The sequence below is a fragment of the Pteropus medius genome, unplaced genomic scaffold (genome assembly GCF_902729225.1).
Source record: "Pteropus medius unplaced genomic scaffold, Ma_sr-lr_union100, whole genome shotgun sequence".
Taxonomy (NCBI): Eukaryota; Metazoa; Chordata; class Mammalia; order Chiroptera; family Pteropodidae; genus Pteropus; species Pteropus medius.
Window position 1 is genome coordinate 1,838,402 of NW_024342471.1, and position 23,578 is coordinate 1,861,979.

The 23,578-nt window shown below is 40.6% G+C and overlaps 2 protein-coding genes across 15 annotated transcripts in view; one reads left to right on the forward strand and one right to left on the reverse strand.

The window, feature by feature from the left end:
- Window positions 1-1,921, reverse strand: part of MCM8 (minichromosome maintenance 8 homologous recombination repair factor) — a 30,678-nt gene extending 28,757 nt beyond the window's left edge. For 2 of the 14 annotated variants that reach the window (XM_039863756.1, XM_039863751.1), the window contains exons 1-2: window positions 1,396-1,921; window positions 307-409 (exon numbers count right to left, since the gene is read on the reverse strand). The gene's annotated coding sequence lies outside the window, so the exon portion shown is untranslated. The other 12 variants (XM_039863760.1, XM_039863750.1, XM_039863764.1 and 9 more) reach the window with 7 other exon arrangements.
- Window positions 1,922-1,983: 62 nt separating this feature from the next.
- Window positions 1,984-13,948, forward strand: TRMT6 (tRNA methyltransferase 6 non-catalytic subunit). Its single transcript, XM_039863766.1, has 11 exons — window positions 1,984-2,330; window positions 5,684-5,811; window positions 7,990-8,099; window positions 8,636-8,727; window positions 8,856-8,939; window positions 9,194-9,318; window positions 10,047-10,405; window positions 10,800-10,885; window positions 11,455-11,557; window positions 11,660-11,746; window positions 13,073-13,948. The coding sequence occupies exons 1-11, from the start codon at window positions 2,203-2,205 to the stop codon at window positions 13,262-13,264; spliced, it is 1,494 nt and encodes a 497-aa protein (XP_039719700.1). The 5' UTR covers window positions 1,984-2,202; the 3' UTR covers window positions 13,265-13,948.
- Window positions 13,949-23,578: the final 9,630 nt, after the last annotated feature.

Sequence of the window (23,578 nt, forward strand, 5' to 3'; positions counted from 1 at the left end):
TCTAATCCTCATCTCTTTTTAAGGTATACCATAAGTGTTTAACCAAGTATACTGGATGCTCATGAGATAAAAATAAGAAAAGGTACTGTTATCTGTTTTCAAGGAGCTCTCACAATAGAAATAAAAACAAAACAGGTAATTAACTCTGAGATAGCTTATTTGCTATCTCATAGTGTTTTGAGACTTATAAGGCAGCACTGGCTTAACATAATCCTGACCTGAGACACTAGGAATATATCATAGCTCTTTCTATAATCAATCCTGCAGTGTCTTACCCACTTTTATCAGATACAAAGATATTCTTACATAGGCAACTAAGGTGGATCTTTCTGGAGTTGGATAGGGTACACAGAAACAAGCTTCAACTTTTCTTTCTCTGTAGGGACCAAAGTCTTCCAGATTTCCTCAACTGTGTTAAAAAGACAATGGAAGCAAAATCAATTCCAGGTCAATATTGATTAGATGGTTTATTTGCAGTTTTTAGGTAAATTTATCGAAATGCAAGTTTTTATGGAAAGCATATCTATATGTTTACATATTATGTTTTGCTAATTATCCCTTCACATTTTTTTCTATTTTGTACATAGCAAGTTTTATTAAACTCAGATCCATAGTTTGTGGCTGAATATCAATAAATTGAAATATAAGTGACCTTTAAAACAAGGTTTTAAAATAATTCATATAGGTGGAGCACAGGGCATTTTTAGGGCAGTGAAACTATTCTGTATGATACTGTAATGGTGAATATATGACCTTATACACTTGTCAAAACTCATGGAACTATACAACATAAAGAGTGAACCCTAATGTAAACTATGGACTATAGCTAATAATGTATTGAATTGGTCCACTGATTGCAATAAATGTATCACACTCTAAGGCAGGGTGCTCATATAGGAAGTGGGGGTGCAAGGAGGGAAAAAGATCTGTATGGGAACTCTGTACTTTGTGAATTTTTCTATAAACCTAAAACTGTTCTAAAAAAGTGTATTTTTAAAAAGAGTTCATATCCTAAAGATAAATATACCCGTATACCGTAGTGCAATTCATTATGAGAATGTATCCACATCTTTAAAAATTTCTAAGTAATAAAGTTCATATTAGGGCAAACCAGGACTTTGATAATCGTCTAGACTAAGTCACACATTAAGAAACTAAAACCCAGAGAAACTGGTCAAGATGAAAGTTGTTTGGGGTCAGTATTGACCTCAAAACTCCGTCTTCAGACTCCCAAACTGAAGCGCTCCTTCGATAACGCTACATGCCGTCTTTCCCGAACGAAATAGGATTAGAATAAGTAGTAAAAATTCCAACACAAATGAAGTAGGACTGAAGAATAAGCAAAGGAGCCACTCGTGGGACTGCTGTGCTTCTTTAATACTCTAGTTCACTTACGGATCCCTAGGCAAAGTTCTGACTGGCAAAGGGTAGAGGTTCCAACACTTTCCTAGTTCACGCCCGGGCCGGCTCCGGGTAGGAGTGGGTCCACCCAGCCGGCTCTCCCTTCCGCCCGGGGAAAGCACGGCGGGACCGAGAGGAAACTCCAAGGCCCGAAGTCCTTAGGTGACCCCTGCCCAAGTCCCGCGGTTTGAATGGCAAAGGACAGATGTCCCAACACTGTCCTAGTTCACGCCTGGGCAGGCTCCCGGGTAGGAATGGGCCCACCCAGCCGGCTCTCCCTTCCGCCCGGGGAAAGCACGGCGGGACCGAGAGGAAACTCCAAGGCCCGAAGTCTTTAGGTGACCCCAGCCCAAATCCCGCAGTTCTCTTCAGCTGTAGTTCTCTGACGTCGCCCCGTGGGGCCGAATCTCATCTGTTGAAGAGGCTTGGGGACCTAATTTTCCATCCAAAACGCGAAGGCTCCCGAATAGCTGTGGCGCCTCAAATTGAACTCCAAGTTCCTTTTTGGCGCTGCTGTGACGTAACTTCCGTCCAAGGGTCCGCGAGAGAGTTGGGGCGGGCCGGAGTGCAGCCAATCAAAGAGTTCGGCCAGACAGAGGCCTTGAGGCTCCCGGAAGCTGTCCCGAGGGTCGGCCCGGAAAGCGGAAGCGGTGCTCAGCACGTGGGGGCGGTGCTGTTCGGAGGGTTCGGCGTCCCTGTGGTCTGTGGGAAGTGAGGCTGGCAGCAGAGACAGCGGAGGACGAGGGGCGGGGCGCAGGGGGCTGGGGAGAAGCTGCACAGCACGGAGACCCGCTGAGCGTCATGGAGGGCTCAGGGGAGCAGCCGGACCCACAGCCACCGAATCCCGGGGACCACCACATCCGCGACGGAGACTTCGTGGTGCTGAAACGGGAAGACGTGTTCAAAGCAGTGCAAGTCCAGCGGAGAAAGTAAGTCAGGTTGCTGGCCTTAAGGGTCTTCCGCTCGCATCTTCTAGATACTCCTTCCCTCCAGGTCTTCCCACAGCTCTCCCACCAGAATTCCATTCTTGGCTCTCTTGATCCCCAACCTCCTCTTTCGTTATCTCCTTTTGGATCTTCCCACAACGGCCTTTCACCCAGGATCCCATCCTGGGCCGTTAGGGTCTCCTCTACCCTCCTGTCTTTCTACAGAGTCCTCCTTCCATGGTCTCATACCTGGCCCTCTGCCTTCGGCATCCTTCTCAGTCTTTCCACAGAGTCCCTTTCCATTCTTGGTCTTCTAGTGGCTGAGTGCTCCCCGCCCCCACCCCGTTACTGGGGTTCTTTCCCTAGGTTCTTGGGATCTCCTTTTTTTCTCACAGAACCCACTCTTCATCCTCCGATCTCATACTTGCCGCCCGGATTCCCCCGCCCGCACTTTTCCCATAGACCCTTCCTTCTCCCTAATCCCTCAACCAGGATCAATCCCACAAAAATGAAACCTCTGTGACCTTGTTTGGTCTTCTGGGCGCTTCTCTTTACTCAAACACGGGACTACCTGTCTACACCGAATAATGTTAGGAAACATCCCGTGGAATGTAGCATCACTCTAGGGTTCCCTCATTTTACATTAGGGGGATATGAGGTTTGGAGAAGTTGAACTTCCCAAAAGCAGTTTGCTCAGGGTCTCTGAACTTGAAATTAGGTTTGGTTTGTGAACCTGCTGATAAGTTCTCTTTCTGATTTAGCGTTAGAGTAAGTGGGAATTTTGATAGCTTTCTGGCTGGAGTGGCATGGTTGTTAAGTCCCAATTGTTTATTAATAGTGAAAATGTATTGGGATGTTTTGGTTAGTTATCTGAAAAGTACAACTAAGCTTTCTTTTGAGTTGGATTCTTGTACTACTTTTGACGAAGAAGTAAGTTGAATATGGTGTCAGGTGAACAGCTTTCTGCAGACCGTAAGGTTAGCTATTGTAAGACTTGGAATTTCTGATAATTGCTTACTTCAGATGAATTATTTTACCCTTTATGAATCAAACTGTTGACTGGTATTTAAAGTGAAACAGGTGTCATTACAAAATAGTTGTAATAGTCCCCAAAGCACCAAACTGCTGACAACCGATCTTCTTTGCACAAGCACCAATCGCTAAAAAAATATACAAGGGGGGAGGGATTTCTTTTAGACTAGAAATGTAATATCTGCACAGGCTTTTAAGAATTTTAAAATTCCTCATTGATAAAATATTAATTTTGGTGGTTGACATTAGAGAAATTTTATGACTATCTGTCGTCACTACTGCATTTTGTATTTTTGAAACCAGGATTTTTTACTTTTCAGAATTTCTGATTAGAAATATATGCCTGCTTCCAAGTACATAAGTTTTGGAAAGTGCCAATAATAATTATTTAAACTTTTAAATTGGAGTATAACAGTGCACTGTAATTCATAAGTTAAAAGTTCAATGAATGATCCAAAAGTTATACAACTGTATAATGACTGTACAGGTAAAACTTTGGGTTTTTTTTCTTTTCTTTCTCATACTATTCTTTTAAGTTGCCCAATTTTGAAATGTGGTTGTTTGAGTATACTTAATAATCTGCTCTTATAGTTTGGAAATGCTTTTTATCACTTTTCTAGGCAGAAGCCACAGAATTAATTTTTATTTATTTAGAAAATGACTCTGAGCTCAGCTATATCCCAGGCCAGACTCCCGCTTCACTCTTCTCTTTGGGCCGCACTCCTGTTTTTGGGCAGAAGCAATCTGGCTCTCAAGAAGGAGGCTGTAAATTCCACTCTTTCCCAGTGGAGATAAGGTTTCACATCCCTCTGACTTGGTCCCACTTTCCTACCAGGGCAGTGACCGCTTGTCCTACCTATTAATTTGAATGACACACCCTCCTTTACACATCAGACCAGCTGCCGGAGGGATAAACACAACCTAGCTCAGAGCCAGTGTTTCCTTAGCACTGGGTGCTCAAAGGATGAGGGCGGGGGGCAGGGCAATGCACATCTGGCCTGAGTTGAGTTTCAGCTTCTCTGCCAACATTTATGTCAGCAAATATTTTGTCTGTTATGTGTTAGTAACTGAGCACCCAGTAAAGAGAACTGGCCCTATCTAATGACACCGGTTTCTAATGACACTTAGGATCACTCAGATAGCTCAAGTGAGGAGATTTAATGAAGACGTGACACATACACATACAGAGGGGAGGCAAGGTTTAAAGAACCAATAGAGAATTGTGATGCACCCAGGGTCTAACAACATTGGGAAGCCTTCAGCAAGGGATCTTGAATGTTGTGGTCTGTGCCTCCAGGGGCACAGAGTAAGGAAGAGAAGGTGTGGGTTGGGGCACGAAGAAAATTAATCAGTATGTCTTGCAGGATTCGCAGTTCTGTTGACATGGGCCGCATCTTGAAGCGAGGCAGGGTTTCCTGAGATTCACTGGTCTTTGCTAGGTAACCTGTGTGGTATAGTGGAAAGAATCAGGCTTTGGGGTCAGGCAGACTTGAATTTGAATCCCAGCTCCTTCTTTGTAACTGTGAGTCTTGGACAAGACACTTTCCTGAACCTTGGATTGCTCTTCTGGAGAGAGATTACTAGCTTACTGTGAGAATTAAATCAAAAAGTACAAAAATCTAGCACATACTACCTAGCCGCTGGTCGACAATCAGTGGATGTTACTTTTATTCTTTTGAAGGGAAAGATTTGTGTTTTTATGGGATTTCCCTTTTAAATTGTAATAAAATAAAAAACTGGTTAATGGGAAAAGCTAAAATTGCCTGGTCCTCCATAGAGCGTCACCGATGTTAGGCACCATTTCCAAATGTATAGATTGTCAGTAATGCTTAATTGTAGATATAATTTGCTTTTACTAGATAATTGTCAAAGAAAATGGCCAGTTAGGCCAGGGAATTTCTTCCCTGTCATCTCAATGATTGTTCAGTTTTGCGGTTTTCTTGTGTAAGTTGCAAGGGGTGTCACAGTGTGTGTCCAGTGGCCTAGCAATCTTGGCGATTCTTTATGCTATTAAGAAAGTCTGTGAAGGTTGAGTTTGGACATCCTGTCAAACAGTACAAATTGGAGTCAGACCAGTGCCTCAAAAGAGGAATAGCTTCTCTTCTTGTTTCTCATTCCAAAGTCAATGTTTTTGTGATTTCTTTATTAATTTATGTCTCTTCCCCAACCAGATTCTCTCTAGTTCATTTGTTAGTTTGTGTTCAGAGGTAATGCTGCTGATCATCCTTTGTGGAGCTCAGTTTTGAAATAAATTAAATTGAACATATCTTTCCTATACTGAATACAAATAAGATTCAGCTCATTGATTGTATTTTCTTCCCCAGAAAAGTAACTTTTGAAAAACAGTGGTTCTATCTGGATAATGTCATTGGCCATAGTTATGGAACCACATTTGAAGTGACTGCTGGAGGAAATCTTCAGCCTAAGAAGAAGAAGGAAGAGCCTACTTCAGGTACACTACTTTGGATGTATGAGGTAGATGCTCTTGAGCTGCATAGTCAGAAATCTGTCAACTTCATTTAATTCTAAAGTGATAGCCCAGATTATTCCTAAAGAAATCTAAATTTATAATCTAAGAACTGTACCTTGGTAGAACGAAGCAAGATCTGCCGTTGGCTTTGAGATGCCTGAATTCTGGCTCCAGCCCATCATTAACTGGCTCTCTGGCCTTGGGCCAGGCATTTAATCCCATGAGTCCTTGCCACTTCAGTGTAAGAGCCGGTGCAGTGCCCAGAAATTAAGTAACAGCCTAAGGGTAGTTAGCATAAAGGGTAGAGGCTAAGAGGTCTGGCTTTGAATTCAGCTGACTAAGGTTTAAGTTTTTAGCTTCATTACTTGTCTTGTAACCTTGGGCAAGATATTTGGTTTCTCTAAGTCTTATATCCTCATCTGTAAAATGGGGCCATAAACACATTTCATGCCTAAGCTATAGCAAGTGTACAGTCATATGACATATAGGAAGTTCTTAACAGTGCCTTGCCTATAATAAAGACCCCATAATGTTAGCCATTATTATTAATAAAAATTAAATAAATATTAAAATTAATGTACTTAAAATATTAATAAAATAAAAATACCTAAATAATTATTAAAATTAATTAAAATACGATTAAAGTTCTGATAGAAACTAATTACACACTTTTAAATTATCAACCATATTTTTATTAAGCACTAAATATGTTCCAGGCATGATTAGGCACTGTGATTATACCAGTTCATATGATAGAGCATCTCATAAAATTTATTTAGCAGTAGAGAACACCAAAAATAATCAAGTAGACAAGCAAACAGCATAATTTCAGATGGTGATGTGTACTATGAAGATGACAAAACAGGGAGGTGGCCAAAATGATGAGCTCAGCCCTGAATGATGGAAAGGATCCAGCCATTCAGATCTGTAATAAGATATTCCAGGCAGAAGGAGCAGCAGATGCCAAAGCCCTGCAGTGGGACTATGGTTGGAGTGTTTAAGGAACAGAAAGAAGAGCAATGCGGCTGAATACAGGGATCAAGAAATGAGGCCAGACCTACTGGAGCAACCCAGATACTTCGAGCACCAATGACTGAGCCCAGTACCCTCCAGGGACTGGAGCCTGGTCAGGGGTATGCTCGAACAGCCAAGTGGACACTTCTGATGACTTTCTGAGGGCCTACCTTCTGTGGCAGGATGAGGAGGGCTGTGTCTTATGCTGTGGCTTGGTTACATGCAGGGCCCTGATCCTCTCTTAGTGTTCTCGGCGTTTGAGCACAGAATAGGGAAGAGGGTGGTGTCCTGTGCCTTCTGCTCTGCAGTGCTACCTGTGACTACTTTAGAGACAGGAGAGACAGCTGTATCACATGGGGCTAGGCATTGAATGGTCATGGCATTTACATGCATTTGTCCTGCAAATTTTCGTTGGTTGCCCCAAGTTTTATAACTCACCATTGCAAGTTAGCTGTGATGGACCTAAAGCAAGGTTTCCTTAGCTGTATGTAGTTGGTATTCTAACATGCAAATGAATTTTCTATATATCATGCAGCCCTGGATTTTAACAATAATTCAGTTCTGTACCCAAATGCAGACGTGTGTGGGCACCCACAGTCAGTGTCTGCTGGATTATGCACTGTGACAAGCAGGCCATGTGGACTCTGTGACTGTCTGGTGCCTGCATGATGTGCATTCAATATCTCCATTGTCAAATATTCATTCACTTAAGTGCTTCCAGGAAAAACAATTCATGTAATTCATGCTTTAAATTTGATTTAATATTTAAGGAATGCATTTAACACTTAAACAAAAATCAGCTTGTTTTTTATGTAAGAACTGTTTTTTAATGCTAATAAATCAAGCACTGCTCATAAAATAAAAAAGAAAAAAAGAAAGGCCATAAAAGAATAGGAATAGATGAGCCAATTTGCATTTTAAAAAGAGAACTCTGGTGTTCAGGTGGATCGTGAGGAGGCAAGAGTGGGAGCGGAAGATGAGTTACAGTCTTGGAGTAGTCGTGGCAAGAAAAGATTGTGGGCTGGGTGGGGGCAGTGGACCGGAAGGTCAAATTTGAGTGGCCAATAAGCCGAATGTGGGTATGAACTTAGAAGAAACTAAAATATTAGCAGATCATAAATGTCATAAAGCAATTTTCTTCCTTAGAGACCAAAGAAGCGGGCACTGATAATCGAAATATAGTTGATGATGGGAAATCTCAGAAACTTACTCAAGATGACATAAAAGCTTTAAAGGACAAGGGCATTAAAGGAGAGGTAATATTCAAAGAATATTGTGTTTTGCTTTTGTTTGGTATTTAGGGAATTGCTTGGTTTTTAAAGCAGACTTTACCTAAGGTAACTGGAAAAATACCATATATTTTTGTTAGAAATAGTTTAAAATGTACGTGCAATTCAATATATCAAAAATTTCATTTCTTAATGCAGGAAGATAAGTGAATGACATTACTAATATTGTTATCAAAGGATACTTTAATAACTTAGGGCATAAAAGAGCTTAACTATGTTTATTTTCAGGAATGTTTTCAGCCAGAGTCTTCAAGATTGACAGTTCCCTTTACCTCTCCTCTTTCTTAATTGTATATCTCTGGTTTAATTGAAGCTATAAGATACTTATATTTTAATACAAATTCTAGATAGAGTAAAAAAAATACAAAGTTTATCCATTTGGACGTCTATGAAAAAGGGACTGGAGAATCATGCCTTTGGATACATTTTGGGGTAAGAAATCTTTAAAATGATCTGTTTTGCGAGTAAAGTTTCAGGAAATCTGCTTGCTCCTTTCCTTATAGGAAATAGTTCAGCAGTTGATTGAAAATAGTACAACATTCCGAGACAAGACAGAATTTGCTCAAGATAAATATATAAAAAAGAAGAAAAAGAAGTAAGTAGTTTTTGTTTTAAGAGAATGGAAACATTAAATCTTTTCGTATATTTATAAATATATTATTAAAAACAAGATATTTTTAAGCTGGTTTTTTAAAATTTATGTTCTGTTTTTTCTTCCCCCAGATATGAAGCTGTCATTACTGTTGTGAAACCATCCACCCGCATCCTTTCAATTATGTATTATGCCAGAGAACCTGGAAAAATTAAGTACGCTTTGTTTCCTTTCAAAAGTATTATTGGGGGAAAATATAGCTTTAAGAAAGTCATAATTTTAAGTAAAATGGAAAACTTGCTCACCTGCATAAAGTGTCCTCCTATCTCATAAATTGTAAGTCCTTTTTATTGCCTCCAAAGCACTAATCTTATTAACATAATTTTTATAAAACAAAACTTGAAAAATGATTATTAAAATAACAGGCTTCGCTTAGCTAAAAATGAATGAATCATTCTTTTTTCCTTAGCCACATGAGATATGATACACTAGCCCAGATGTTGACATTGGGAAATATTCGTGCTGGCAATAAAATGATCGTAATGGAAACGTGTGCAGGCTTGGTGCTGGGTGCAATGATGGAACGAATGGGAGGTAACATTTAACCTTTTCAAGTTCATGAAAACCCCACTATGCTTTAAGTAGAGGGATCTAAAAGTACAAACTCATGGAAAGTGAGGTTGAGTTACTGTGAGGCTAATGAAATGACTTGGGTTGGCCACAGGTTTAGTCCCTGGGATCTTCCTGCACAGTCCACATCTTCCAGCCTGAATTGTATTAGCACCCCTGGAAGACAGTTGTCATTTCCAGCTTCAGTATCAGTGGGGATGGTTCTGAAGCCTGTGGCTGGCTAGGACCCCTGGGACAGTGATTTTAGTAAACTCTTGGGTAGCTAGTGCTCGAGCAGGAAGAGTACTAAGGACATATTCTGTTCTGGAAGAATACAACACACCTGATTTGCCTGCCCTTTCTCTGACCCCACACAAGATGGGAACTTCTAACTGCCTTGTTTGAGGAATGGACAGAGGGGAAACTGAGAGTCAATCATCAATCATGTGACATCCAAATTTGCATGATGACAGGTTTTACTGTAGTGTCAAGTGGGGGAAAGCTTCTTTAAGACTTCCTGTTTCTCTGTTTTGGAATTATATTACACCTGATAGGAATATTCAAAGGTTCCAAATGAACCCGCAGAGGAGCTGCATCATCCTTCAGGCTCTGAACAGAGACCTTCATTCCTCTTACTGTGGAGGGCCCTGAGTGTTTGCGCATAGTCTAGCGTCACCTTCGTTGAGAGATGTTTGTTTCTTTTATCTCTTCAGGTTTTGGCTCTATTATTCAGCTGTACTCTGGAGGTGGACCAGTTCGGGCAGCAACAGCATGTTTTGGATTTCCCAAATCTTTCCTTAGTGGTCTTTATGATTTCCCCCTCAACAAAGTGGACAACCTCCTAAATGGAACATTTTCTGCTGAGATGTTATGTTCAGAGCCAAAAGACAGTTCTTCGGTTGAAGAAAGTAACGGCACATTGGAGGAAAAACAGACTTCAGAACAAGAGAACGAAGACAACATGGCAGAAGCCTCAGAGAGCAATCACTCCAAAGAACAAGAAACAATGGAAATTATCTCTCAAGATCCAAAATATAAGGAGCCTAAAGAGAGAGGAAGCAAAAAGGATTATGTAAGAATGTTACAGAGTCCCCACTGCCTTCATAATATTCCCCTCAGGGCCTCGGTTAATTTCATTTAAGCACTGAGATTTAATTTGGCTGTGGAGCACAGCTCTCAAAATAATAAATATCAAAACAAAGGGAGAAAGAGTGTGTGGGAGTGTGCACACATGTGATACTACGTTTGGGATGAAACTTTAGGATACAGAAGCGTTGCATATAGGTAGCCTAATGATGGTTTTATAACATATGGGCTTTCTTGTGTGTTTTGAACTTTCTTATAAGTGACTTCTTCTGTTGCTTTAGTTCAGGTTGATGAATTATTGAAATGTTTTGACAGACCAGCATTTCCATAAGTCTCACTGATGACCTCAGTACGTTGGTTTCTTATTTTTCTTCTTGAAGATTCAGGAAAAGCAAAGGAGACAAGAAGAGCAGAGGAAAAGACATTTAGAGGCTGCAGCTCTGCTGAGTGAAAGAAATGCAGATGGGTGCGTTGATCAAAGAATGTAGGAGACATCTTGGTGCTCGTGGGCGCTGCTTCAAACAGATTAGCGTTCTCTGCTTTGATTATGGTGGGAGCAGACATGGTTCTTTCTTGGGTGTTCAAAGAAAGGTGGGAAGTTGTGCTGGTTTCAGAGTTTTAAAAGAAATAAGAAATTTCTCTAATGATGGGTCTGTATAGTCCCACTAGGTATGGGTGGTGGGCATTCAGATTGATGTGATACTGCCTAGTGGCCAAGGCTAAGGATATCTGACAAGGAGAGAGAGATTCAAAACCAGTATCACAATGTTGGATTTGTTTCCATATGATTTTTTTAAAAATTAAGAATGTTAAATGCTTTTTACAGTTGCCAAGTACCATGAGAACTTAAAATCCAGTTTGTATTTCCTAGAAAATAATAGCTCATGATTTCATTGTTTGGAATTCCTGGAATGTTATATTTAAAGCTCTTGTGTGAGTCACGCAAATAAACACATGATCATTTTAAATGCACTTAAAACCTATGCTCCATTTTGGGGGCATAGAGAAATAATATGTCCAACATTTTTCTTGCAGTTTAATTGTAGCTAGTCGTTTCCATCCCACTCCACTGCTGCTGTCTTTGTTGGACTTTGTGGCCCCCTCAAGGCCGTTTGTGGTCTACTGTCAGTATAAAGAGGTAACACTGAAACAAATGGATAAGAATTCTTGCATCCGAATGTTGATTCTCATATCGTGGCCCTAGGAGTAATCCTTAACAGAACTCTGTTTATGCCTTCAGCCTCTGTTGGAATGCTACACAAAACTGCGGGAAAGAGGAGGGGTCATCAACCTCAGGGTGTCTGAAACCTGGCTCAGAAACTACCAGGTATGTGTTCTTACAGCCAGTCCCAGGAGCTGCTTTCTTGGGTCCCTGGCTCCTTGCACTAGTGCCGGGAAGTTGTTAAATACAGATGTCCCTGTTTCCATCTATAGAGATGAAATAGTCTTATGCCTATAACTCAGAGAGAGTACCTTGATCTTTCCTGACCCCTTTATCTCATGTCAGGGTCTATTACTCTGTAACTCCAGTCCAGAGACATTTAAAATGTGAACAGTTATGTTTGTGTTTACTCAAGGCCTCAAGATGACCATAGAAGAAATAACTGATAATAGCAAAATTCCTAAGCCAAGAAAGTGACCCTTTTCTTCCCTGCTGGGATGTCTTTGCAGTGAGTTTTCAGGATTTACTGTGGATTTTTTGGCAGTTCAGGTTCTCTGTAAGGCAAATGTCAAGATGGAATTAGAAGTATAAGAGAATTATCAGGGTAAATGCCTTTGAAAGGTAAAGGGGGTGGGAGCAGGATTAGGCAAGGAGAGTCATCAGACCATATAGGTCTGCCGCCTATGAAAGGGGGAAAGAGCAGGGAAGCTGCTCTGAGGAAATCTCAGCCAGGATGATGGGGAGCCCTAGAGCAAAGATTATCCATTAAAGGAGCCCTGTATTGGTTGGAAATTGTGCAGTCCTGGTAGCCATGCTCAGTTATCAACTTGGAGCATCCCACGGCCTTCCTGGGAGTGAATGCTACAGTGTATCCCAAAGGAGAAGCTTCTGCTGCTTGAATTCCTCACCGCCAGTTCCCTCTTGAAGAGAGATCTAAGGGAGCACCTCCACCATTGCTACAGGCCCTTCCCCGCTGCTTGGACATCTTACTTAATCTAGGACACTCTGCAGCCCTGGGCAACCCTGCCTTTCATGGTGGTTACCTTATTTAACTGCAGTAACAGGAAAAAAGAAGTCTTGTCAGAGTCAACAGGACATTAGGAAAGGGAGAGTATGGGTGTATGTTTAGTAGCTACATCTCCACAAACTCAAGCTCCACTGTTGGCCATGAAGCATCCTGGAGCCAGGAGGAAGAATGCTTCACACAGGCCCAGAGCACTACACAAACCATTTGCTGATATGCTGCCAGATATTTGTTCCAGATTTAAGAGAAACGACTTCAGTTTTATTTTTCAACACAAAATCACTGAAACGAATTTCTGTACTTTTATCTGTACTATCATGTAAATGAAGGAGTTCCTTGGGAATTGGTCCATTTAAATCTTCAAGACAACCTGTATCATTGAAATTCTGATTTCTGGCCTGTATATTATTAGCATGTACTTTACCTGCTTAGGAAAACATGAGTATCTGTCTTTCTGTCTTAATTAGGTTTTGCCAGATCGAAGTCATCCCAAACTACTGATGAGTGGAGGTGGGGGGTACCTTCTTTCAGGATTCACTGTTGCCATGGACAACCTTAAAGCAGACGCCAGCCTCAAATCCAACTCAAGCACTTTAGAGTTACAGAAGACTGAAGAGCCAGCACCTAAAAAACGGAAATGCCCAGAGTCTGACTTTTAACCTTTCAAAAATTGCTTTGACTTTTGTTCTCAGGCATTATACAGTTAGAAATTAAACTTTAAATGTCATTACTAATTGTTTTTTCATATCCTAAAATAAGATTGTGTCTGTATACCTGTTCCGGGGAAAGACAAGTAAGCCTTTTGTTCACCTCTGACACAGATGAGTTTGGTCTGTCAAAATCTCAAGCTAAAATAGCCAAGCCTGAGGTATGCAGTGAACTGACATATGGCCAATTCTGTTTATTTCACAGAAATCTTCTAAGTACTTTTAGTACTCTGTGCAAACATCCTAGAGATATATTTATACAAGACTTCGTTTATATGTTAAGCTAAGCAAAATGACACAATATAGCTAAAACTTGGATACCGAAAGGAAGGAATTTGTGGGAGAAATTTCTTCTGTTCATTTCACTCTCTTCAACTTAAGCAATACAAGTGTGTGAATGTGTGAATTATAGTACCAAAAATGTTTACCCTGTTCCCCCAGTGGGATAAACTTTTTTAGAACGCTAGATTTTATTATTTTAATAGTCGACAACCTAGGAAAGTTTTGAGTATTTATTTTACTGCTTTTTGTTATAGAAAGGTGTAGTAGGGTACTTTTACATTAATTTACCAATCCCCTCCTCCTCTGTTCCAAATAGAGTGACTAGAATTTTTATGTACTATCAATTAAAGGAAACAAATGGTTTTTTTTTTCCTCCCCAGAGACTTAAGAAGATAGGTAAATATATATATACATATATATGTACAATATTCCTCACTTAATGTTGTCAGTAGATTCTGACTTTAAGCAAAAACAATGTATAACAGCCAATTTTGCCATTGGCTAGTTCATGTAAATAAGAGTTAAGTTCCTATGGCATCTCATCAACATGACGAAACAACATTGAATGAAACGATGTTATTGGAGGACCCTCTGTATATGGATGTTGGTATATACACATACATATATATATTTATACATACACACGGAGACAATGCACTATCTTTATGAACTATGACAAAGTTTAGTGCAGGGCTTAAACCATTTCTCACTGCATTACTGTCACTGTCAAATGTGTTTTAAAGTGCCTTTTTTGGTAATTAATGCTGGTTTATTGAGCTCTGGCATGATTAGGTGGTTAGCCTTTCTAAGTGCTGAAAAAATATAATCAAATTATTTGGTCAATTGCTGCCGCCAAGAAAAGTATTTCGAGTAAGCCAAGGCTCTCGTCCATTTAAGAGTCTGAGTCTTGCTCACTGCTAAACACTCTCATTGTGTGTGTTGTTCACATTATAGAATAGATGCATCCAGCAAGAAGTGTCTCAGAAAAAAAGTTGCTTTTTACTAATAGCATGTACTATTCTGATAATGGCCAGTGTGATTACCAATAAATATGATTTTGATTCCTTTTTCTTAAAGCAATTGCTTTTAAAGAATAAAAGTGTTTCCTACTATGATCCGCCTGACTGACATTGATGATGCCGTCAGTGATGCCGCATTTTTTAGCTTTCAGTTGGTTGTGACACATGATCTATGTAAGAAAACATGCCTTGATTGGCATCTCATTGAACATGTCCTTGCAAACAGTCATCACCCAAATAACAACCAGTCATGTTTGGTCAAGGGGAACACAATACATGCACAGACTGGATTTGTGGTGGATGGTCTCCACTGGTCACTGTTAGAAGCATCTCCTACTTGGCACTCAACCAGTTTCCAAGTCCCATCTCATTCCATTCAATCTGGAGGTCTGCGCTACTGAGGCCCTGTGTCACCACGTAGCTGCCTTGAGTTCAATTGCGGACCTTAAAAATGTTATTTTTTCATTCATATAATTTACTTTGTCTTTGACTACTGATGATTTATTGCGCACCAGGATCCTCTGGACAGCTTGTTAAACAGGTTGTCGGGCCCCCAACCCAAAGTTTCTGATTTAGTAGGTCTGGAATGGGCATTTCTAATGCGTTTCTGGTGATGCTGGTGCTGCTGGCCCAGGAAACACTCCTTGAGAAACACTCCTGTTTGTATAGTCACATTGTGAGTGCAGCTAAATACATTGTGTTTCTGCCTTGTTCTGTAGTGCACATCCACCTTTGGAGCAGATGAATGGATAATTCTATGACTTCTAGACATCCAGCCACCAGGATAGTTATATGAGATAGTATTTTAATGAATGGCAATCAAAATGACAAGAACAATTGTAAAGTTCATGTTATTTCTCCATTGGGTTAGGGTTCTTGGAAATACACAGAAATGCCAATTAGAGGATTTTTTTTTTTTTTTTTAGCTTAGAGGTACACTAAAATGCACAAAGCAAGATTTTTTTTTTTATCTTTATTGAGTTATAATTGACATAACTAAGTTTAAGGTGTACATGTATTGTTTTGACACACACATATTACAAAATTATTACCACCATAGCATTAACTAACACCTCCATCTCATCACATAATTATCATTTCTTTTTGTGGTGAGAACATTTAAGATTTGCTCTCAGCAACTTTCAAATATAATGATAGTCATCATGCTATACATTAGATCCCCTGAACTTATTCATCTTATAACTGGATGTTTATGCCCTTTAACCAACATCTGCCCCGCCCCCTTCCACACACATACACACTCTACCCGACCCCAGGCCCTGGCAACCAACATTCTACTCTATGGGTTTTTTAGATTCTACATGTGACATCATACAGTATTTGTCTTTCTCTGACTTATTTCACTTGGCATAATGCCTTCAGTATCCATCCTTGTCAAAAATGGCAGGATTTCTTGTGGCTGAATAATATTCCATTATGTATATGGAATATTATATATCCATTACATTTATGGAATATCATATAGGTCTATCCATTCATCCATTGATGGACATTTTAGTTGTTTCTATATTTTGGCTATTTTGAATAATTCTGCAATGAACATGGAAGTAGAGATATCTTTGAGACACTGACTTTATTTCCTTCAGATATATATCCACATACAAAAGCTCTACATTTTTACACTCCTCCCTACCTTTTGTTTTTATTGTCACAATTTACACCTTTATGTCGCATATCCATTAATAAATTATTGTAGTTAGTTATTTTTAATACTTTTGCCTTAACCTTTATACTAGAATTATAGATGATTTACCCACCATCATTACAATAGTAGAGTATTCTGAATTTATATATTTACCTTTATCAGATAGTTTTATGCTTTCATGTTACTAATTAGTTGATTAGTAATTTTCATTTCAGCTCGAAGAACAGCCTTTAACATTTGTAAGGCTGGTCTACTGGTGATGAACTTCTACAGTTTTGTATGGAAAACTCTTCATCTCTCCTTCAATTCTGAAGAACAACTTGCCAAAGAGAGTATTATTCTTGGTTGGCAGCTTTTTTCTTTCAACACTTAGAGTATATCATTCCACTTCTTTCTGACCTGCAATGTTTCCGCTAACCTCCCCCGCCCCCTGCACCTTCGCCCCCTTCCCCGCCCTTGGAATCTTATGGACGTTCCCTTGTAGGTAACAAGTTGCTTTTTTCCTGGCTGCTTTTAAGAGTCTCTCCTTGTTTACTCTTGACAATTTAATTATAATGTGTCTTGGAGGAACCTGCAGAGACTCATAGACATTGAGACAAAAGTACCCAGCTGTTGATTTAAAACACAGATTATTTTGATGAAGTATAGAATTTTCGTTTTCTACTCAGAAAACTTTTCATAGTATCAGTAGCAGTCCGAAGTTTTCAGAAACATTATCTTATTCAGCAGAGAGAAAAAAATACAAGTCTAATTTTGTATTAGTTTACTGTTGACACTTAAGTTTTAGCTTGATCATACGTAAAATTTCCTTTCTCAGGCTAATGGCCGTTAAAAAGTAAGCAAAGAAGTCCTTGGTTCTTCCTCTTTGATGTAGGAAAGAATCACAGGTCAGTGATATTTCGAGAAAATTTATTAAAAGTATATTTTAGAAAGACAAAGAATGCCCTAAGGAGGCACATGATTTCAGTGATGAGAGCTGCCTGTAATAACCACAACAACAACAAGAGGGCAAAAACAGCCACAAAATGACAAAATAAAACAGCCAAAGTGAGAATTTTAACAAATATAAAATCTAAAGCATCAAACAAAAACCATAGAGTGAAATAATATAATAACCGAATTGAAAAGTTCAACAGGCTAGATCAAACAGGAAAAAAGGATCGGCAAACTCAAAGACAGGGCACTGGCGTTCATCCAATCTGAGAGACAAAAAGAATAAAGAGTGAAGATAGCTTAAGGGACTTAAGAGACACCATCAAGTGGACCAATATACACATTATAGGGGTCCCAGAAGAAGGGAGAGGATGGGGCAGAAAGCTTATTCAAAGAAATAGTGATTGAAAACTTTCCTGTCCTGGAGAAAAAACAAATATCCAGATCCAAGAAATCCAGAAAGTACCCAATAAGGTGAACCTATACCAATGTCTCTGAGTCTCCACAGGTTCCTCCAACAATGAACTAGAAGCTATGAAATATTCCTGCAACCAGAAAATGGATAAATCTATAAACTTAATTCCCCAATCACTTGGGGTCCTTCTCTTTCTCTTGGTCCTTCTCGGGGACTTTATACTGTCCCCATCTTTCAATTGTCTCTGTCCCTCTGAGTCTCTCTTAGACTCACTTGTACCTTTGATTCTTTCTTACACTTCACCAAGAACCCCCTTCTCTCAATGCAAGGCTTTCAATTCTCCCCCTATGCTGAGAATTTGCCCTGTCTTACCTCACTATAACTCTATAGCCACTCTGCTCCATCCCTAATTAGTCTCACCACGTACCATTTCAATCGCCTCTTCTACACCAAAGATCCACACTACAGACCTTATCAGGCCAGGCATTAGAGGCCAGGCTCATGAGAAGGAAAGGACAGAAGCTAGGATTGCCCAAATACTAGCAGCCTTTCAAGGCCAATCATAGCCCAGCTGTGGGTACCCAGCTCCCAACAGCTAGAACTCATCGACCTGTCACCAAACTGGGCACTGGGCCAAAAAGTGTCCCAACAAGGACAAGCCTCCCAAATGTGCTTGCTCCAAGTGTCAGCAGTTGGGTCTCTGGGCTGCCCTCTGCCCCGGGCTTCCAAATAGTTGCACTGGACTGAAGAGGCCCCCTCCAGTTGGCAGAATATCTATATTTGTCTACACACTACTCTGGAGCCAAGGGAATCAATGGTCATGGTGGGTAGGACAATTACTTTCCTTTTTGAATACTGGGTCCATCTGCTTTGTTCTTCCTTCTTTAGATCATTCTCTTGAACCTGCACCTTTCTGGGAGACCCCAGTAAGCCAATTTCTCTATTTTACTCCATCTTTATATTACCTATTGGATAAGTATCCATTTACCCATATACCACTAGTCTCTAATCCATATATTCTCCTGGAAAACATATCTCCAGAGACTGTTTTACTACTTTGGACTTAAATGATGCATTCTTTTCCATCCCTCTGAGTCCGCAGTCACAATTTCTATTTACCTTCATATGGGACTCCCCTAATGGAGTCCATCAGCAATTGACTTGGACAGTACTTCCTCAGGGATTCCGGGACAGCCCTCACCTTTTTGGTCAAGCATTAGCTCATGATTTACAAGATTTACAACTTGAGGGAGGACCCAATTTACAATAAATACATAATCTCCTTCTCTGTTCTCCTACCACACTGACTCTATGACCCAAGACTCATATGTCAGGTCACTCAACCACTTTATTAATCAAGGTGTACAGGATAATTCTCCAGTCTCTCAGTTATAGCCAATTTGGAAAGAACCTTACCCTGTACTCCAGAATTTCCAGTTGGATTTATCACTCACAAGTACCTGAGGTTCCTTTTCAAGAAGGGGAAAAAAAACCAGGTTGTTTATTTTGACCTTCTCATCTTTGTTCATTTTTACCATGGCTATTCTGATTCCACCTACTCCTTATCGATTAACCAAACGAAATGTCTCACTCAAGTTTTCTCAGCCCTGCTGGCTCTGCCTATCTACTCAGAGCTGGGGGTGTGTCACTTCAACCCCTGACTATTTGTAGACCACCACTTCTAAACCACCGTGTTCAATTTATTTCTTCCAGGTTCCAACCAATTCATCTACGAATGGTTCTTCAAGGAAACTATCACTCACTCCAGTCAATGGATCCTGTACCATACTGCAGTCCCTTAGACAAGCATCAACAGCTGTTGCCCCCTGTCGACAGAGAGCAAGTATAAGGGACCCCATCCTCTACCTTTGTCTCTTCTCAGCCTCAAGTAGCCAGAGAGGTCATTGCCCCCAAACCCCAAAGATTTGGGTCCCTAATACTTGAGGGGGGAATGTTAGGTAGCTAGTCAGACATGAGCAACAGGGGAACAAAGGAGTAGGGGCCCAACCTAGAGACAACCCAAAGAACACCCCAATGGTAGTAGAATTCTGGGTATGCACATGCACAGTAGGCAAAGTGTTATATAGCAGCCAAGTGTCAATCAAAATGACTCACTTGCCAATCACCTAAGAATGCCTTTGGAACCACCCATCATAGTCCAGATATAAAGTAGACATTCCCACATTCTGGGCCTCTTTTTGTGGCCTCTTTGTGGCCTCTTTGTGTTGGTTATTGTGGTTACAGGGCTGGGACCATGTGCCTCCTTGAGGCATGTTTGTCTTTCTCCACATGCCTCTTTGGGGCATTCTTTGTCTTTCTAAAATATACTTTAAATAAATCTTTTCTAAATCTCAAAAAAAAAAAAATTCTTACTCTGTTCATGTGTTGCTCTCCTGACCTTGTTGAGTACTTTTATAACCATTATTTTGAACTCTCTATCAGATAGATCATTCATCTCTGTTTTAGTAAGATCTGTTCTTGGAGATTTATCTTGTTCTTTCGTTTGGGACATATTCCTTTGTTTCTTCACTTTCTTTCGCTCTCTATGTTGGTGCCTATGAATTTGGTATAACAGCCACCTCTCCTAGTCTTAACAGATTGGTCTCATGTAGGAGATGAACCTCATCAATTAGCGCAGTCTGAGCTCCTGGTTGTCTCTCTAATCTCTGTGATTGTCCAAGCTGCCATCTTTGTTCTTAGTGGCTCTCAGTTATTGAGGGTGCGCCAAGACCAATAAACATCCCAAAGGCGAGAATTGAAGTCAACTCCTAGACGCAGGCTGATTATAAGCCAGATCTTCAGGCAGCAGCTGGAAAAGTATGCAGTTAAGCCCCTTCCAGGGAGAAACTGGAAAATGGGCATTTTTGCCTGCTCCCTCTGCCTGAGCTGTGGGGAGAGATCTGTGGCGGTGGGTGCTTATCCACTGTTAAGAACTGCTTCTTTGTTTGCTACAGTCGTGTGAGTCTAATAGATACAAACCTCGTTGGCTTTCAGAGGTAAGTGTTTGGGAGCCCATCCCTCAAGGGGGAGGGGGAGTCTTAAAAGTTGGGTTGCTATATGTGTGATCCAAGCCCTTTGCTCCTTAGGGAGAAGCTGAGAGTTGGGGGTTCTCTCTCAATTGTATGGCACTGTGCTTGGGGATGGAGTTTATGCCAAGCGTGTATCTCAGCCTTTCCTACCCACTTTGATAATGGGCATTTTTCCATTCATCTGATGTGTAGGTGTCACTTAGTTTCTGGGTTCCTCTCAGAAAGAATTGTTCCATGTATAGCTGTACACTTGGTTCATCCATGGGAGGAAGGATGTTTAGGACCCTTCTATGTCACCATCTTGGTTCCCTCTCTTGTACGAAGCAAATCTTAATGGGCAATCATTCATTTCTTGGTTGTACATGGAAAAGCCAAGAAATATATTCTTTTTTAATATGTACAAACTTTTGAAAAAGATTAGAGCATTTGCATTTTGTTTTAAAGCATTGGTTTTAAATATTGCAAGAGCAACAGTGAATACTGAAAAGCATTCCCTGAAAATCTGATCATTAAGATTCATGTTGCTTTAAGTGTTCCTGATTTTGGAATGTATTTCAGTGCAGTGCTAGAAAGGACTCGAATGTATCTAATATCTTTGCTTGAAATATAATGTTGCCTCTAGGTTAGTATTATTTTTTGTAAAATAGATTAGTGGATTGTTTAATGGACTTACCTATGTAGCATAGATCAGATGGCAGGAACTGTAAGTTCCTGAATAGCTACTTAAAGAGCAACTGATAAGCTGTTAATTACCCCCAATTAATATTTATTAGGAACTCACCATTTTTTGACCTTTTATGAGAAAGGAAATTTGAAGCTTTTTTTTTGCCTTTTTACAGTTCCATTAAAATCTGGGCTTTTGGTATTTAGCTGAGATTTTAAAACTGGAAAGCTTCGACATTTCAATTTTACATTGACTGAAAGGTAACAAGGCGCTAAAGAAATTTCATTTCAAAATGTGAGTGGGCTCAATCTGTTTTAGGGTTATCATTCTAAACCAACAAACCTTAAAAAGTAGAGAAATTAATCAGAGAGTAGAGGAAAGGAGAGCGAAAGTTCTCTTGCCTTTTACGCAAACAAGTAAGTGGGTAAAGTGGTCTCTCACCTGTGAGTGACATGAAGTAGCTAAAGCCGTATGGTGACAGACTCAAGGAAAAGAGTAGGTAAAAATAAAGAATGTGGTTGATTTCTATGAGGAGTCAGCAAATTGCAGCCCACAGGCCCAATCTGGCTCACTTCCAGTTTTTCATATGGTCTGTGAACTAAAAATATTTTTTTTATTTTTAAATGGTTGGCCAGAGGTTTGTGTGTATGGGAGGGGGAGGGGGCAGGGGGGAGAAACAAAAGAAGAATAGTTTTGTGATGTGAAAATTACATGGCATTCAAATTACAGTGCCCATAAATGAAGTTTTATTGCAACACAGCCATGCTAATTGTTTATGTGTTGTCCATGACTGGCTGCTCTCAATCTATAGCAGAATTGAATAGTTGTGACAGAGACCATATGATATGACCATGAGGTGGCAGTAGCACACATGCTTTTTTTTGTATACAGGGTGACACTCTGACAGGTTCAGAAGGGGAGACAAGATGTCTCTCACAGCAAGAATCTGTTCAGAAGCTATACCATGGGGGTTGCTATTCAGAGGTGGAGGAGGGCAAGGGAACTCCCAAGCAGAGGGGAATCAGAGAGGTGACCTTTGTGTCTGTCTGGGTGATGTTGCTCAGTGTGGCAAGGAGTTGCTGGGTCTGAGAGCTCTGAGGGGCATAAGTCTTATAATTTCTAAGGCTTGGAGTCTTGTAACCTCAAGACTCCATCTTGTCAATGGCCAGCAGATGCTGGGTGTAGTTTGGAGGAAGTATGTGTAGCAAATGGGTCCTAAATGTCTAAGCATTTGCTATTTGGGAAAAGTTTAAAATAAATGAATGTGTAAAATTTATGTGTGGTACTGGCAGGCTTTTGAGCTAACAGTTCTCATCCTACGGTGAAGAGATAACCAACCTAGGGGCCAATGCACAGAGGCCATCTTTGGATCATATATATCAGCAGTAGTCCCCAACCTTTTAGGCACCAAGTACTGGTGCTCCATAGGTGCTCCTATGAGAATCTAATTTCTGATGATCTGAGGTGGAGCTGAGGGGGTGATGCTAGCGCGGGGGAGCAGCTGCAAATACAGATGAAGCTTCACTTGCTCGCCTGCCACTCACCTCCTCCTCCTGGTTCCTAACAGGCCATAGACAGGTCCCGGTCCATGGCTCGGGGGTTGGGGACCCCTGCTTTATATAACACGAGGTGATCTCACCTAGTTTTAAGGCTTTAAATATCTCTACGACGATGATTCTCATATTATGTCTTTAGCACAGACCTTTCCTTAAGCTCCAGGCCAATAAACACAAGTCAACACTTCCACTTGTCTAGTCACATCTTGAACTTAACTTATCCCAACCTTAGCTCCCTCTATCTCCCCTCCCAAGGCAGTCCCGCCTGCAGTCTTCTCTACCTCTGTTCTTCCCAGTTGCTCAGACATAAAACCTTGGTATCATCCTTAATACCTCTCTTTCCCTCTTGCCACACCAAATCCATCAGCACGACCTGTCATGTCTCTTAAAATAGTTTGCTGACTTCTCTCCACCCCCAGTGCCACCACACTGGTCCAAGTCATCACAATGACCTGCCAAAAGATTGTTGCAGTGGCCTCCTTACTGGCTTCTGCATTTATGCCCTCACTTCCTCACTTCCCCCACAGCCTTCTGTCATCCCAGCAGCCAGTGTTATTGTCACATAATGCAAATCATGTCATTCCTTTGCTGAGAACTGTCCAGTTGCAAGGGCAAAAGTCCTTAACAAGGACCTAGAAAGACCTTTGCGATCTGGCCCCTGCCACCTCTCTCACCTCATCACCTATGACTGTTCCCCATGCT

Excerpts from the sequence above, each read along its gene's own strand:
- TRMT6 (XM_039863766.1), top strand. The coding sequence starts at position 2,203 with ATGGAGGGCTCAGGGGAGCAGCCGGACCCACAGCCACCGAATCCCGGG. Across the intron at positions 8,100-8,635 it reads ACAAGGGCATTAAAGGAGAG|GAAATAGTTCAGCAGTTGAT; the intron begins GTAATATTCAAA and ends CTTTCCTTATAG. Across the intron at positions 8,728-8,855 it reads ATAAAAAAGAAGAAAAAGAA|ATATGAAGCTGTCATTACTG; the intron begins GTAAGTAGTTTT and ends TTCTTCCCCCAG.